This window comes from Leptopilina boulardi, unplaced genomic scaffold (genome assembly GCF_019393585.1).
Source record: "Leptopilina boulardi isolate dan_hultmark-lab unplaced genomic scaffold, ZJU_Lbou_2.1 LbouV2_328, whole genome shotgun sequence".
NCBI lineage: Eukaryota > Metazoa > Arthropoda > Insecta > Hymenoptera > Figitidae > Leptopilina > Leptopilina boulardi.
The window spans coordinates 363,556-376,344 of record NW_026137894.1 but is presented as its reverse complement, the minus strand read 5'-3'; the positions used below and the strand labels follow the sequence as shown (position 1 = coordinate 376,344).

At 25.4% G+C, this 12,789-nt stretch overlaps 1 protein-coding gene across 10 annotated transcripts in view; it reads right to left on the bottom strand.

The window, feature by feature from the left end:
• Positions 1-1,203: 1,203 nt before the first annotated feature.
• The window catches only part of LOC127285037 (chloride channel protein 2), a 76,774-nt gene continuing 65,188 nt past the window's right edge, over positions 1,204-12,789 (bottom strand). For all 10 annotated transcript variants that reach the window (XM_051310807.1, XM_051310809.1, XM_051310808.1 and 7 more), the window contains 9 exons: positions 12,449-12,683; positions 12,153-12,315; positions 9,777-10,007; positions 9,152-9,375; positions 8,839-9,030; positions 8,562-8,704; positions 8,295-8,466; positions 5,806-6,033; positions 1,204-3,170 (listed from right to left, as the gene is read on the bottom strand). In XM_051310807.1, coding sequence (XP_051166764.1) covers positions 2,979-3,170; positions 5,806-6,033; positions 8,295-8,466; positions 8,562-8,704; positions 8,839-9,030; positions 9,152-9,375; positions 9,777-10,007; positions 12,153-12,315; positions 12,449-12,683 — 1,780 coding nt within the window. In that variant the 3' untranslated portion in view covers positions 1,204-2,978. The remainder of the gene's footprint in view (positions 3,171-5,805; positions 6,034-8,294; positions 8,467-8,561; positions 8,705-8,838; positions 9,031-9,151; positions 9,376-9,776; positions 10,008-12,152; positions 12,316-12,448; positions 12,684-12,789) is intronic.

Genomic DNA, 12,789 nt, shown 5'->3' with positions numbered 1-12,789 from the left:
TGTGTGTTAATTGGAAAATTCGTATACATATATATCGGTAGGAATGAAATATTTTGGTAAATTTTACACACAAGTCTCTAATAATTAAAATCTAAAGCTTTTTCATTTATTTTATAAGCCATCCCTCTGCTAGTGACGAATTATCAAAGTTTTCCCCCTCTTTAAATTTTTCTTAGCGTCGATCTTAAACTCCCACCTCTCAATTGCATGCGCGCGCCGAATTTTCTCATCGCTGCGGTAAACTAGGGACGCATGAATATTCCCTACATTAGACCCGAGGAAATTTTTTTCGTGTTGAATTAAAAATTATCGAATTTTTATTTAGCAGAATTTTATAAAGTGAATTTTACAATTAGCCTAATTTTCAAATCGTAGAATTTTTATATAACTAAATTCTGATTTAATAGAATTTTTATTTAACTAAATTCTAATTTAATAGAATTATTATTTAACTGAACTTTTATAAAGTCGATTTATTCGATACATCGAACTTTCAAATAATACAATTTCCATTTAAAAAAATTTATGTCTAGCAAAATTTTCATAAAAAATTAATTTTTATTCATCAAAATTATTTTTTTTATCGATTTGCTAAAAAAATTTCAATTATTAATAATTTAAGAAAAAAAAATATTTTTTACAAAACTTTTATTAACAAAATTTCTAATCGACTTAATTTTTATTTAACGAAATTGTCATTTAGAATAAAATTTTACTTACACTGAAAAATAGTTTTTAACGCAAACAAAATTGTAATGAAAATTAATTTCAAACAATTTTCAACGATTTAGTTGTATACTTTTCGGAAAAAATTAGGTATATTGTGTTAAAATATTTTGTTAAATAATTATTTTTTTAATATTTTAACTTCTTTTTCCGAAACAGATAAAAATCGGAATTTTTATTAACTATAGCTTATTTTCTCAATGAAATATTCTCTACAATCGTTAAATTTTTTCAGTTAGAAAATTTATTTATTTACCTACATTTATAATTATTTAATAAATAAGATTTATATTGTTTATAATATTTTAACAATTTTAAAAATTTTCTAATTCTAGAGAATATTTCACTGAATAAAATAAACTACTGTTTATAAAAAGTGGATAAAAAATTACAATTTTTCTCTAAGCTGAAAGAAAAAAATAAAAATGTTTAAAAAATAATTTTTTAACAAAAGATTTTAACTCAACATAATTTTCACCATAACCAAATCTTCTAAAATTTTTAGAAATTAATTTTTTATTAGTTTTGTTTGCGTTAAAAACCATTTTTCAGTTTTTAGGTTATGTTAAGGCCTCCATCTTCTTTAAGTAAGAGAATTTTTATTTCATCGAAACTTCATTTGACCGAATTTTCATTTGTTACAAATTGTCATTTGGTAGAACTATTAAAACGGCAAATTTTCATTTGATAGAATTTTTACATTTTCGATCATGCACCCGTCCGAAACATTTTTAGCGGGAGTTTTAAAATTGACCAATCAAAAATTATGAAAAAAATTGTAATTGGTTGACTTTAAAACTCCCGTTGAAATATTTTGTCCAGGTGTATGATCGGAAATGTAAAAATTCTATAAAATGCAAATTCGACGTTTTAACAGTTCTACCAAATGACAATTCGGAAAGTTCGGTCAAATGGATTTTTGGTGAACTAGAAATTCTTTCACTTAAACATTCAGCAAAATAGAATTTCTGTTAATTGATAATTTTGTTAAAAAAAAAATTAGTTCGAATAGAAATTTTCTTTCATAAAAATTTTGTTAAATAGAAATTCTTCGTTATGATATTTGAAACATTATAAAATCCATTTTATAAAATATGCTGCTAACTAGAAATTCGATAATTTTCAATTCGATTTGAAACGACAAAAATTCCCTCCGACAATTATTACTCGAAAAAATTCGTCACTGCCGAAAGGTATGAGTGTAATGATAATTAAAAAAAAAATTTTTTCGCTCATTTTCAATGAATCTTAAAAAAAATTATAATGTTGATTAATGTACAATTTTGAAAACTGGTATCACGATTATCGTACGAGACAAAATAATTTGGTCTATATTACTGGACATGATCTCTTAAAATATTTAAATATAAATCATTCTGAGAGTAAAATAATAATAAACATATACATACATATTGCAATATAAGTTAACATGACAAGAAACTACACTCTTTTATTAACAAAATTCTTTTGCATTCAATTGAAAATGTAATAAATCAAAATTTTTTATAAAAATTACGATACAGTTGATTTGTTTTAAAAAAAAGTATTAAAAATTGTTTTTTGATACAAAACGAACTCAATCATCGTAAATATTTAAAATCATAAAATTTTTATAGAAAATTTTTGATATGAGATTTAGGGATAAAATTGATTTGTCAAGTCACTTTACGAATTATATAAACTACCATAAATGTGTAGTCGTGTGAAATCGACTATTTTTTAAGTGGTATTTTATATTATTATTATTATTATTATTATTATTATTTTAAAAAATTATAAAATTGTGATAATTAAAAAATAAATAATGTAACTTTGTTAAAATTTTTTTTAAAGAAAACATTAAAATAATCACCAATTCTTAATGTTGTCGACAAATATAAAGACAGTAATATAACAAATATTTCAAAAAAAAAAAAATTTCTTTCTCTGGTAGTTGTATATCATTCTGTTTGTTAATGATTTAAGTACATCACAAGTACATTTTTAAAAATTAAAATCTGATTCTTTTTTTTTTTGTTTTTTTTTTTTGGAATTTTTAAAATCAAATATTCTTTCCCTAAAATCTCAGAATTTAAAATAATATTATGCTTTGCATTCGTATACACAATATTGGACAATTATTCTTGTGCACAATATATAAGAAATATTATGAAGAAGTGAAACACTCTTTTTTTATAAAGGCTGCGTTACACAATTGTAACGCAACTATCACAATTGAAAATATATGTGGTCGATTTACAACTTTTTTTTTTCTAGACCTTATCGATTTTATTAATATTTTCAAATCCTATTGGATTTAAAGCTACCGAATTAGTGTGATTGTTACTATTATTTCGATTAATATTGGGATCAATTTTAAAGAGACTCGAATTTGAAACTGAAAGATTAGACTCATTGTGGACTGGGAGAATTCCTGAGTTAGCGTCTTCAATTGCTTTTCTTAACTGAAACAGAAAACACAAATTGAAAATTTCAATATATCTTTCTATTTTACTATTATATTACTATTCTATCTATGTTATTAGACTTTTTTTTTAGTATTTTGGTTCTGATTATATTCTCAAACCCAGCGGCCTTTTGACCTAGAAATTGATCTAATTTTGAGGTTATGTTAGCCAATTTTAACCTGAAGTCTTCGCACTATAAAAATGGCACTGAACGTGAAAATGATAAACATTGATTTTAAAATATTTTTTTCTCAAAACGCGGACACTTTTTACAAAATCGGTCAAAATACTAAGTATCCTTATCTTATAAATTTTCTAAATCCAAAAGATTATGCGAATCCAAGCAAAAACACGATTGCAAATAAATAACAAGTAGGAAAGTAATATAATGACAGGTTTATTACGTCTTATCGCCGTCAGATGGCAGAAGCATGCAAGAAGCACAAAGTTGAATTAGTGCCCAGTAAAAAAAAAGAATTAGGAGTAAGCGAAAAGAATTGGTGGTAACTTAAGCTGAATGCGGTTTGGTGAAAAAACCGAATTGGAACGTTACGGTGAATTATTTTTTTCTTACCGTGAATTCTTTTCTCTTAAACATTTGAATTGACGTTTGTTTATTCGAGTTTGCATTATAACTGAATAAGAATAAATGTTTCGAAATCTAAAAAAGCCGATTTGGAATAAGAAATATATAATTTTAAAAAAATAAATGAAAGCGAAGTGTGACAGATTCACCGACGATTTTATCAAGTGAGTACTACTCATATGGTAAATTTATCATATGAACACTACTCACTTGATAAAATCGTCGGTGAATCTGTCACACTTCGCTTTCATTTATTTTTTTTAAATTATATATTTCTTATTCCACATCGGCTTTTTTAGACTTCGAAGTATTTATTTTATTCATTTATAATGCAAACTCGAATAAACAAACGTCAATTCAAATGTTTAAGAAAAAAGAATTCACGGTAAGAAAAAAAAAATTCACCGTAACGTTCCAATTCGGTTTTTTCGCCAAACCGAATTCAGCTTAAGTTACCACCAATTCTTATCGCTTACTCCCAATTCTTTTTTTTCTGGGTGACTCACTTTTTGGTTTTAAATTAGTATTTAACAAATTGATAGCCAAAAAAAAAATTTGTTTACTATCGAATTAGTAAAATTTAAATAATCAACAGTAAAAAAATTTTTACTATCAAATTAGTAAAATTTAACTAAAATTAATAGTAAAACAAATTTTACTATCGAATTAGTAAAATTTAACTAAAATTAATAGTAAAACAAATTTTACTATCGAATTAGTAAAATTTAACTAATTCAAAAGCAAAAGTGAGTTACTAATTCAAATTAGTTAAAATGTTTTACTAATTTTTATAAATTTCCTAAACAGGGTGTTTACTAAAAATCTGAATTAAAATCCAGGACTTTTCAGGACAAATTTCTTATTTTTCCAGGACATTAAATTGGATGACTTTAAGGAATAAAAAATTTTTTAGTTTAACTATTGTTTTCAGAAATTATTAAAAAATTAATTAATTAAGTAAATTTTCATTTTACTTATTCAATGAATTTTTTTTAACTCGATTGACAAAATTAGAAATTTTTGAAAATTTAAAAGCAAAATATAAAAAATTCAAGGATAAAAATTAAAATTCCAGGACTTTCAAGGACTTCCAGGACTAATAGACACCCTACTAAATCCGAAAGATTTTGCGAATCCATACAAAAACGAGACTGCAAAATGAAAAGTAATATAATAACAGCTGCGACTTTGTGCTCCCTGCATGCTTCTGCCATCTGACGGCGGCAGAACGTAATGAACCTGTCATTATATTACTTTCCTATTTTTCGTTTAGCGATCTCGTTTTTGCATGGATTCGCACAATCTGTCGGATTTAAGAAATTTATAAAATAAGGATCCTTGGTATTTTGTCCGATTTTCTAAAAAGTGTCTGTGTTTCAAAAAAAAATATTTTAAAACCAATGTTTATTATTTTTTTCACATTCAGTGCCGTTTTATAGGGTGATAATTAAAGATCTCTTTTTGATAATGAATTACAGAGACCGTTCAATGCTCTTAAAAAAGAAAGGTATAAAAAATACCCACAAAATGGTAGGTCGCAGGTTAAAATTGGATTATTTAATTGTTATAAACGATTAAAAATGGCACTTTTTTTAATTATTTAATAAGTTTATTGATAATAATTTGAAACTTCATGAAAATGTGCCCCTTGCGATACAGAATAAATCGGAAAAACTTCAATACCCGATCGGATGAATAATTTATAAATTATTCCAGTTGTTAACAAAAAAACATGTTGTTTTTTTAAATCTAATTTCCCCACTTGTTTACCAAGCGATTTTAATTTTATTTTTCTTTCATTTTACTCTTAAAGAGTGATACTATCATATACATTAAATAAATTAAACGAATATTATTATACATAATTGCATAATAATAGATTTAGAAAAAAGGGTACGTTTTTTTAGTTATAAACAATTGCAATAACTCGGATATTTTCTGCTCTATTAAATTGCAGTAAATGCCATTGATATTTTTTTTTACAAAACTTTTTTAAAAAAACGAGGAATTATTTTTCAGTGTATATTTATATAAATGGAAACTTACTTCTTTGAGAGCCACTACACCCACTAGCCTACCGATTACAGTCACATATGCATGATTAACTCCAACCATGCTAAAAAGACTGTGAACTTTGAGTAAAGATGTCCTTTCAACAAGCTGAAATGGAGCAGGATCAATATGACAAACTGAAAAATCAACTTCAAGAGCCATTTCACTTTCCTCCCATATTTTCTGGTCTTCTGCTGACATATCAATCACTCTTTCTCGAGGCTAGAAAAAAAAATTTTTTAAATAAGGGTCTGACCATTACACACGTTTATATGTAACGCTATACGCGACAAAAGCTATCTGAGATCCAAAAAACTTTAGGTTTTGTTTTTTAATTTTTAACTGAAAATACATCGACGAGTATTCGAATCGAGATTCGGGGCGGAAAAAAACACTCTCGAAGAAAATATAATTAAAAATAGAATTTTTATTTTAAGTTTACTGTACAAAAAAAAAAAGTTTCATCAAAGTTTCTCTTTTGTGCTGTAATATTTATTTAAAAATTAAAAATAATAAAATTAGTTTTTTAAAAAATTCAATAAAATCTATTTTTGAATTTGCCTATAATTAAATACTATCACTAAACATAACCTAAAATTTTTTGGTGTAAGGTACCTTTCCTCGCGGAGCATCAGATATTTCACTTAAAGTCGTTACGCGCACTGAGAGACCTTTAATCATCGCCCTATAAAAACCGACACTGAATGTGTAAATGATAACCTCCATGAAGTTGGCGTCGAAAATTATTTTTCACGAGACCAAAAATATCAAATCATTTTTAAAAAGGTTTTGGGTCCACATAATACCTTAAAAAGTATTTCTCATTTGGACCAGAAATCCTAAAAAAAAATAATTTGACATTTTTGGTCCTGTGAAAAACAATTTTTGGCGCTGAGCGTCGACGCTAACTTCATGGAGGTAAATGATAAACATTGATTTTTAATTCTGTTTTCTCTAAACACGGGCATTTTTTACAAAATCGGCCAAAATACCAAGGATTCTTACATATCTTACAAATTTTCTAAATAAGAAATATTTTGTGAATCCATACAAAAACGAGATTGCAAAACGAAAAATAGGAAAGTAATATAATGACAGGTTTATTACGTCCTGCCGCCGTCAGATGGCAGAAGCATGCAGGGAGCACAAAGTCACAACTGTTATTATATTACTTTTCATTTTGCAGTCTCGTTTTTATATGGATTCGCAAAATCTTTCGCATTTGGAAAATTCATAGTATAAGAATCCTTGGTATTTTGGCCGATTTTGTAAAAAGTGTCCGTGTTTCGAGAAAAAGGATTTTAAAACCAATGTTTATTATTTTCACGTTCAGTGCCGTTTTTATAGAGGCTATAATTAAAGGTCTTCCCTTTGCAAAGAATCAATCAATCAAGCACTTTTAACGCAGAAAACAGACGTTTATTGGAAATTCGGAAAAATAAAAATCGACAAAAAGAAAATTCTATCTGAAATAAAATTCTATGAAATAAAAATTTTTACAAATGAATTTTAGGCATTATTCATGCATCTTAAAATTTTGCAAATGAAGAAAATAAATTTTAAATAATAATTAGTAAAATAGTATTAAGGCCAGGTCCAAGTGAAGCAGCGCCATCTACATTGATACTAAAATTTTGGAAAATTTTCAACAACCTTTTCTTGAAAACAAGATGGTAAAATGCTTTTTCCTTTATAGATAATTGATTATTGGCAAGATATACACCAGCTAAAACTTTTTTTGAGTTAAAATAATAATAAAAATTTCATGTCAATAAATTAAATATGAGCACTTTTTTCACAAAAACTGTAACAGTACTTTCTCAGAAATTACAATCAAAAATGCAATTTCCATTTGGAAAATTAATAAACGCTAAAAAATACACGACCTAAGATTTACCAATCACGAAAATAACAAAAAAAAATTTTATTAAATATTTAACATATTGATACTGCTTTACTGATTGTGACAGCCCTTTGGTAGATTATGTATTTCAGGTGGTTAGCAACAGCGCCAATCTCCTCCTTTCGGCAAAACTACGAAACGTCTGTTGACATATATAACCTGCCAAACGGCTGTCATAATGAGTAAAATATGTTATGTTAAAATACTTTTTTTTTGTTATTTTCGTGATTGGTAAATCTTAGGTCGTGTATTTTTTAGCGTTTATTAATTTTTCAAATGGAAATTGCATTTTTGATTGTAATTTCTGAGAAAGTACTGTTACAGTTTTTGTGAAAAAAGTGCTCATATTTAATTTATTGACATGAAATTTTTTTTATTATTTTAACTCAAAAAAAGTTTTAGCTGGTGTATATCTTGCCAATAATCAATTATCCATAAAGGAAAAAGCATTTTACCTTCTTGTTTTCAAGAAAAGGCTGTTGAAAATTTTCCAAAATTTTAGTTTCAATGTAGATGGCGCTGCCTCACTTGGACCTGGCCTTAAAATAAATTATGGAAATAATATTTATTATTTTCTTACGAGTTGAACTTTCTTTAAAGTAGCAGGACTCGGGGCAAGCATTGGATGATGTGGTTGAGCATTTATTCCATCTTCGCTGTCACGTCTTCCTCGCGATCCTAATTCTGGATCTGGATCAACATCCTGCAATGTGGCAGATTTTCTAAAAATTGCTTCAAAGGCCAGCCTTATTCTGTAAAAGGAAAATTATTTTTTTATTTTAATTTCATCTTCTTCGAAAAAAAGGTCAATAAGAAATTTAAAAAAAAAAAAAAGAAAACAACGAACCTGCTCTCAGCTCCCGTAACTGTTGTATACGGAGTAACAGCCGGACTGGCCAAAGGACTAAAACCTTTGAGAGTAAAGGAATTTGTCTTCTTTAATATTGACTTTTTCGGTTGAGTTCCAAAAACAGGAGCGTGAAAAATATGCTAAATTTGAAAAAAAAAAAATTATCTATAAATTTACTGTTAAAACAAAAATTAATTTTTATGACAAATATTTTTATAGACTAATAAAAATTTCGACAAATATTGCTAAGAATGGTGATTTTTTTTGTACTTACATTATCAGAGGCACTTCCGTTATTTCCTGACATTGATAAATCGGTAGCACTTTGCCTTTGCATTTTAAGAATATCGGGAGCTGGTATCACCTCAAATCTAGAGGGTCTTCTTGATCTTTCTTGTTCTTTCAGTTGTCTCTCCATTTCTTCTCTCACTCTTTCTTCAGCTTCTTTTTGCATTTTTTGAGCGACCTAAAAAATTTCATCAATATAATAAAATAACTGAAGTTTTCAATTTATTATTAATTAATTAATAATTAATTGAATAATTCAATTAATTTTTTTATTCTAGTATTAGATTAATATCACTAACCTGTAATCGTCTTTCTCTGCCAATGTGTTTTTCTATTAATTTAATAAGTTCAAGTCTTTGAATTGATCCAAGAAGAATCATTGAATCAGGATTATCCACTAATGGAAAGCCACGAAGTTTTCTATTTTCTTTTAAAATTTCTTTTAATCTCTGATATGTTATTCCATGCCAAATATATTTTGCATCCCTTACCATAAAATCTTCAACGTAAACATTATACATTCCTAAAAAAAAAAATGCGTCATTTTATATTTATCTCAAACACTTTAATTAATAATAATTAACTAATCATTAAAACTAATTAATTAATAAATAATTAATAATTATTATTACCAGATAGAAAATTATAATTCAATAGGCTACAAATATTTTTCTTACCAAAAATTCCATATAGATAGCTTTTACAAAAGAAAATAATTTCTCAACATTATCAATAATTTAAAAGAAGAGGAATTTTATTGTACAATTTGCAAAATCTTTATTTCTTATTTATTTGTTAATTTGTATGTAAAATATAAATTTTCAAGATTTTATATTTAAATTATAAAAATTATTCAAGTAAATATTTATTCGATGGGAAATTTATAGATTATAATATTTAATAATAAAAAAAAAAAAAACCCACCGGAACTTGATGGCAAAAGATCAGGAAGATACGGTAACTTTTTAATTAAAATGATACTGTCATATATGCTGGGCTGTAATAGAGCGGCAATTGCATTACTAATTAAAACAGCTATCATAACAGGAACTATATGAGTGATTTGACCAGTCATTTCAAAGATGATAACGCTCACTGAAATTGTGTGCGTCACAGCTCCTGAAAATGCAGCTGCACCAACAGTTGCATATCCACCTGAAAAATTATTTTTCAATTCAAATTTTCAAATTTTTCTATAAAAAAAAAAATTCTCTACTCATTATAATAATTATATAAAAATAAATTTTGACAAATTTAGAGTATAGGTAGTAAAAGGTAGTATTATTATTTATTATTTCTATTTTTTACATAGTCTGTAAAAAATTAAAATTTTTCGCAAAATTGAATTACTTTCCCAATTTTGAATATTTTTCATCCGTAATTTTTTTTTACATGTTTTTAAATACTTTTTTTACAATGTTACATATGAATTTTCAAAAATTTTAATTTAGAAAAAAGAAAGAAAAAATAATTTGTTTATCATACTGTATCTTTTAGGAATAAGAATTTGAAAAAATAATTTTTAAAATTAAAATTGCTCTACTCTTTATTAAGAATTAGTTAAATTTTACTAAATAAGTAGTAAATCAATTATTTTCACTAATTTATTGGTAAAATTTAATTAGTTCAAAAAGTTTATCACTATTTAAAAGTAGTTATAAAATTTTTATAATTAATAGTAAAATATTAACACATTTAAAAAAAATTGTAGTTACTACAATATTATAATAAATTTCAATCCTTTTCATCAAAATTAATTCTGATTTTTCAGTTTGACTAATTTAGACATTTTATCTTATTTTCACTATAAAGAGGAGGTTTGAACTTTTTTTTGGGTATTGAAAAGTACAGGGAAAATCATTCAAAAACCATTGTTTCAAAATTAAAATTTATTAAATTGTGTATTCACAGGGTGTCTAGGGTTTTTGACAAATAAAATTCCATGATTTTTCCAGGTTAAAAAAATTTTTTTTCCAGGTATGTACTATTTTAACAAACAATGACAAAAATACATTAAATGTACAAGATTAAATTAATTTAAGTGTCTTTTTATAGTAAACTAGTAATGAATAAATTTAATTTTTGGCATTTTCTTGCTTACGATCAAATTTAGAGGAAGAAAAAATGTGGATTTACATTACAAGAAAACTAAAAAAAAGTCGCTTCTTTTATTTTTAAATAAATATAATTAGTAAATATTTTATTATCAAACAATTGTAATTAGAAATTAAATAAATTATTAATAATGTTTCATAGGAATATTTTCAAGAAATTTTATTTACAATATTTCATAATTAAATAAATTTTCAAAAATTCAATTCAGAATAGGAAAAATTGAAAAAATAATTTAAAATAATTTAAAAAATAAAAACTGTTCGAAATTTGATTTTAGCAAAGTGTTCGAATTCAGAAGTTTATAGAAAATATTTTAAATAATTTGATTAAAATTATTAAATATAATTAATTTTGCGAAGAATTCTAGTTAATATTCTTTTAAATAATTCAATTTTGGAAAATGTGAATTTTATTCTAATAAAGTCGTATTTTCTTTAAAAAAATGTTTTAGAAAATGTCGGAAAAGTCACATTTTATTAAATTAAGTTAAAAATAGTCTCATACATGGAAAAGATGAAAAATTCAAGAACTTTTCCAGGTTTTTCAGGTAAAAAAAAAAAAAATCAAGGACTTTTCCAGGTTTTCAAGGAATTCTAGGTAGCTAGACACCCTGAATTCATTATTGATAATTTTTTAAATAAAACTCGAAATTTTCAAAAACTAAAAATTTAAATTTCTGTCGCAATTTTTATATTTTCAATCGTATGGATTTTAAAAAAATTCAGTTTTTTCAAAAAATAAAATTTCTGAAAAATAAAAGAAAATAATTGTAAAATTGTTATAAAAATTACATTTTTTTATTTTTCATAGTGAAATATAATTTTCATTTTATTTGTTGTTAAAAACAACTTTTTAGTTTGGGGTTATGTTAATTGGCTAAGAAACCTTAATTATGGAACAATATATTTAAAATTTATTGTTTTCCAAGATTTGAAGGAAAAAAGTTCCATGACTTTTGCAGGATTTTTCCAAATTTATTTAAAATTCCCTGACTTTTCCAGGATTTCCAGGAAACAAATGAAATTGTCTTTGAAAAATGCAAATGGAAAATTAAAGTTACTCTCAAAAGTAGCACTATTTATTAATTAATATTTCTTATTTTGTTATTGTAACGAAAAAATTTTTAATTCGTGAAAAATATTAAAAAATAGTGATTTAAAAATTGAAAAAGAGGATCAATCTTACCTGGAATTATTGGAGTTATAATTCCTCCATATCGAACTCCCGTTGGAAACCATAAAGCCATTCCTTCCCCTACACATCTACCAAGAGCTGCTCCTATTTTAAAAACGGGAATGAAGATTCCAGATGGAACAGGTACAGTAGAACTTATAATTGAAAAAACGAACTGAAAACATAATTCGATTTATATTCTCATTAATTTTTACATTTGTAATTTTCATTATATTACAAACTATACATGTTTGTAATTATCATTGATTTTAATTTTTCAAAAAAAAAAAAAAAAAAACATCTCTTACCGTAAATAATGTGAAACTTAATAGTCCAATAAATACATCAGAATGTTGTGTAACCCAATGTTTAACAATATTCACTTCCTCGACATTGAGATTTTCTTTTGTCCACGTGAAATTAGTAAAGAGTCCATGAACTTGATCGTGAGTATTTAAATCACCAGCCATAAATTGACCAAGTCCCAAGGGAAATGACGCTGATGATACCATTAAAGAAACAATTCCAGGATATAAAAATCGACTGAAATATAATTATGTTCCTTTTATTATTATTTCTTTTGGAAGCAATAAAACAGCGTGTTTCTTTTTATTTAACGAGGAGGAAAATTAGAAATAGTTGATTAATT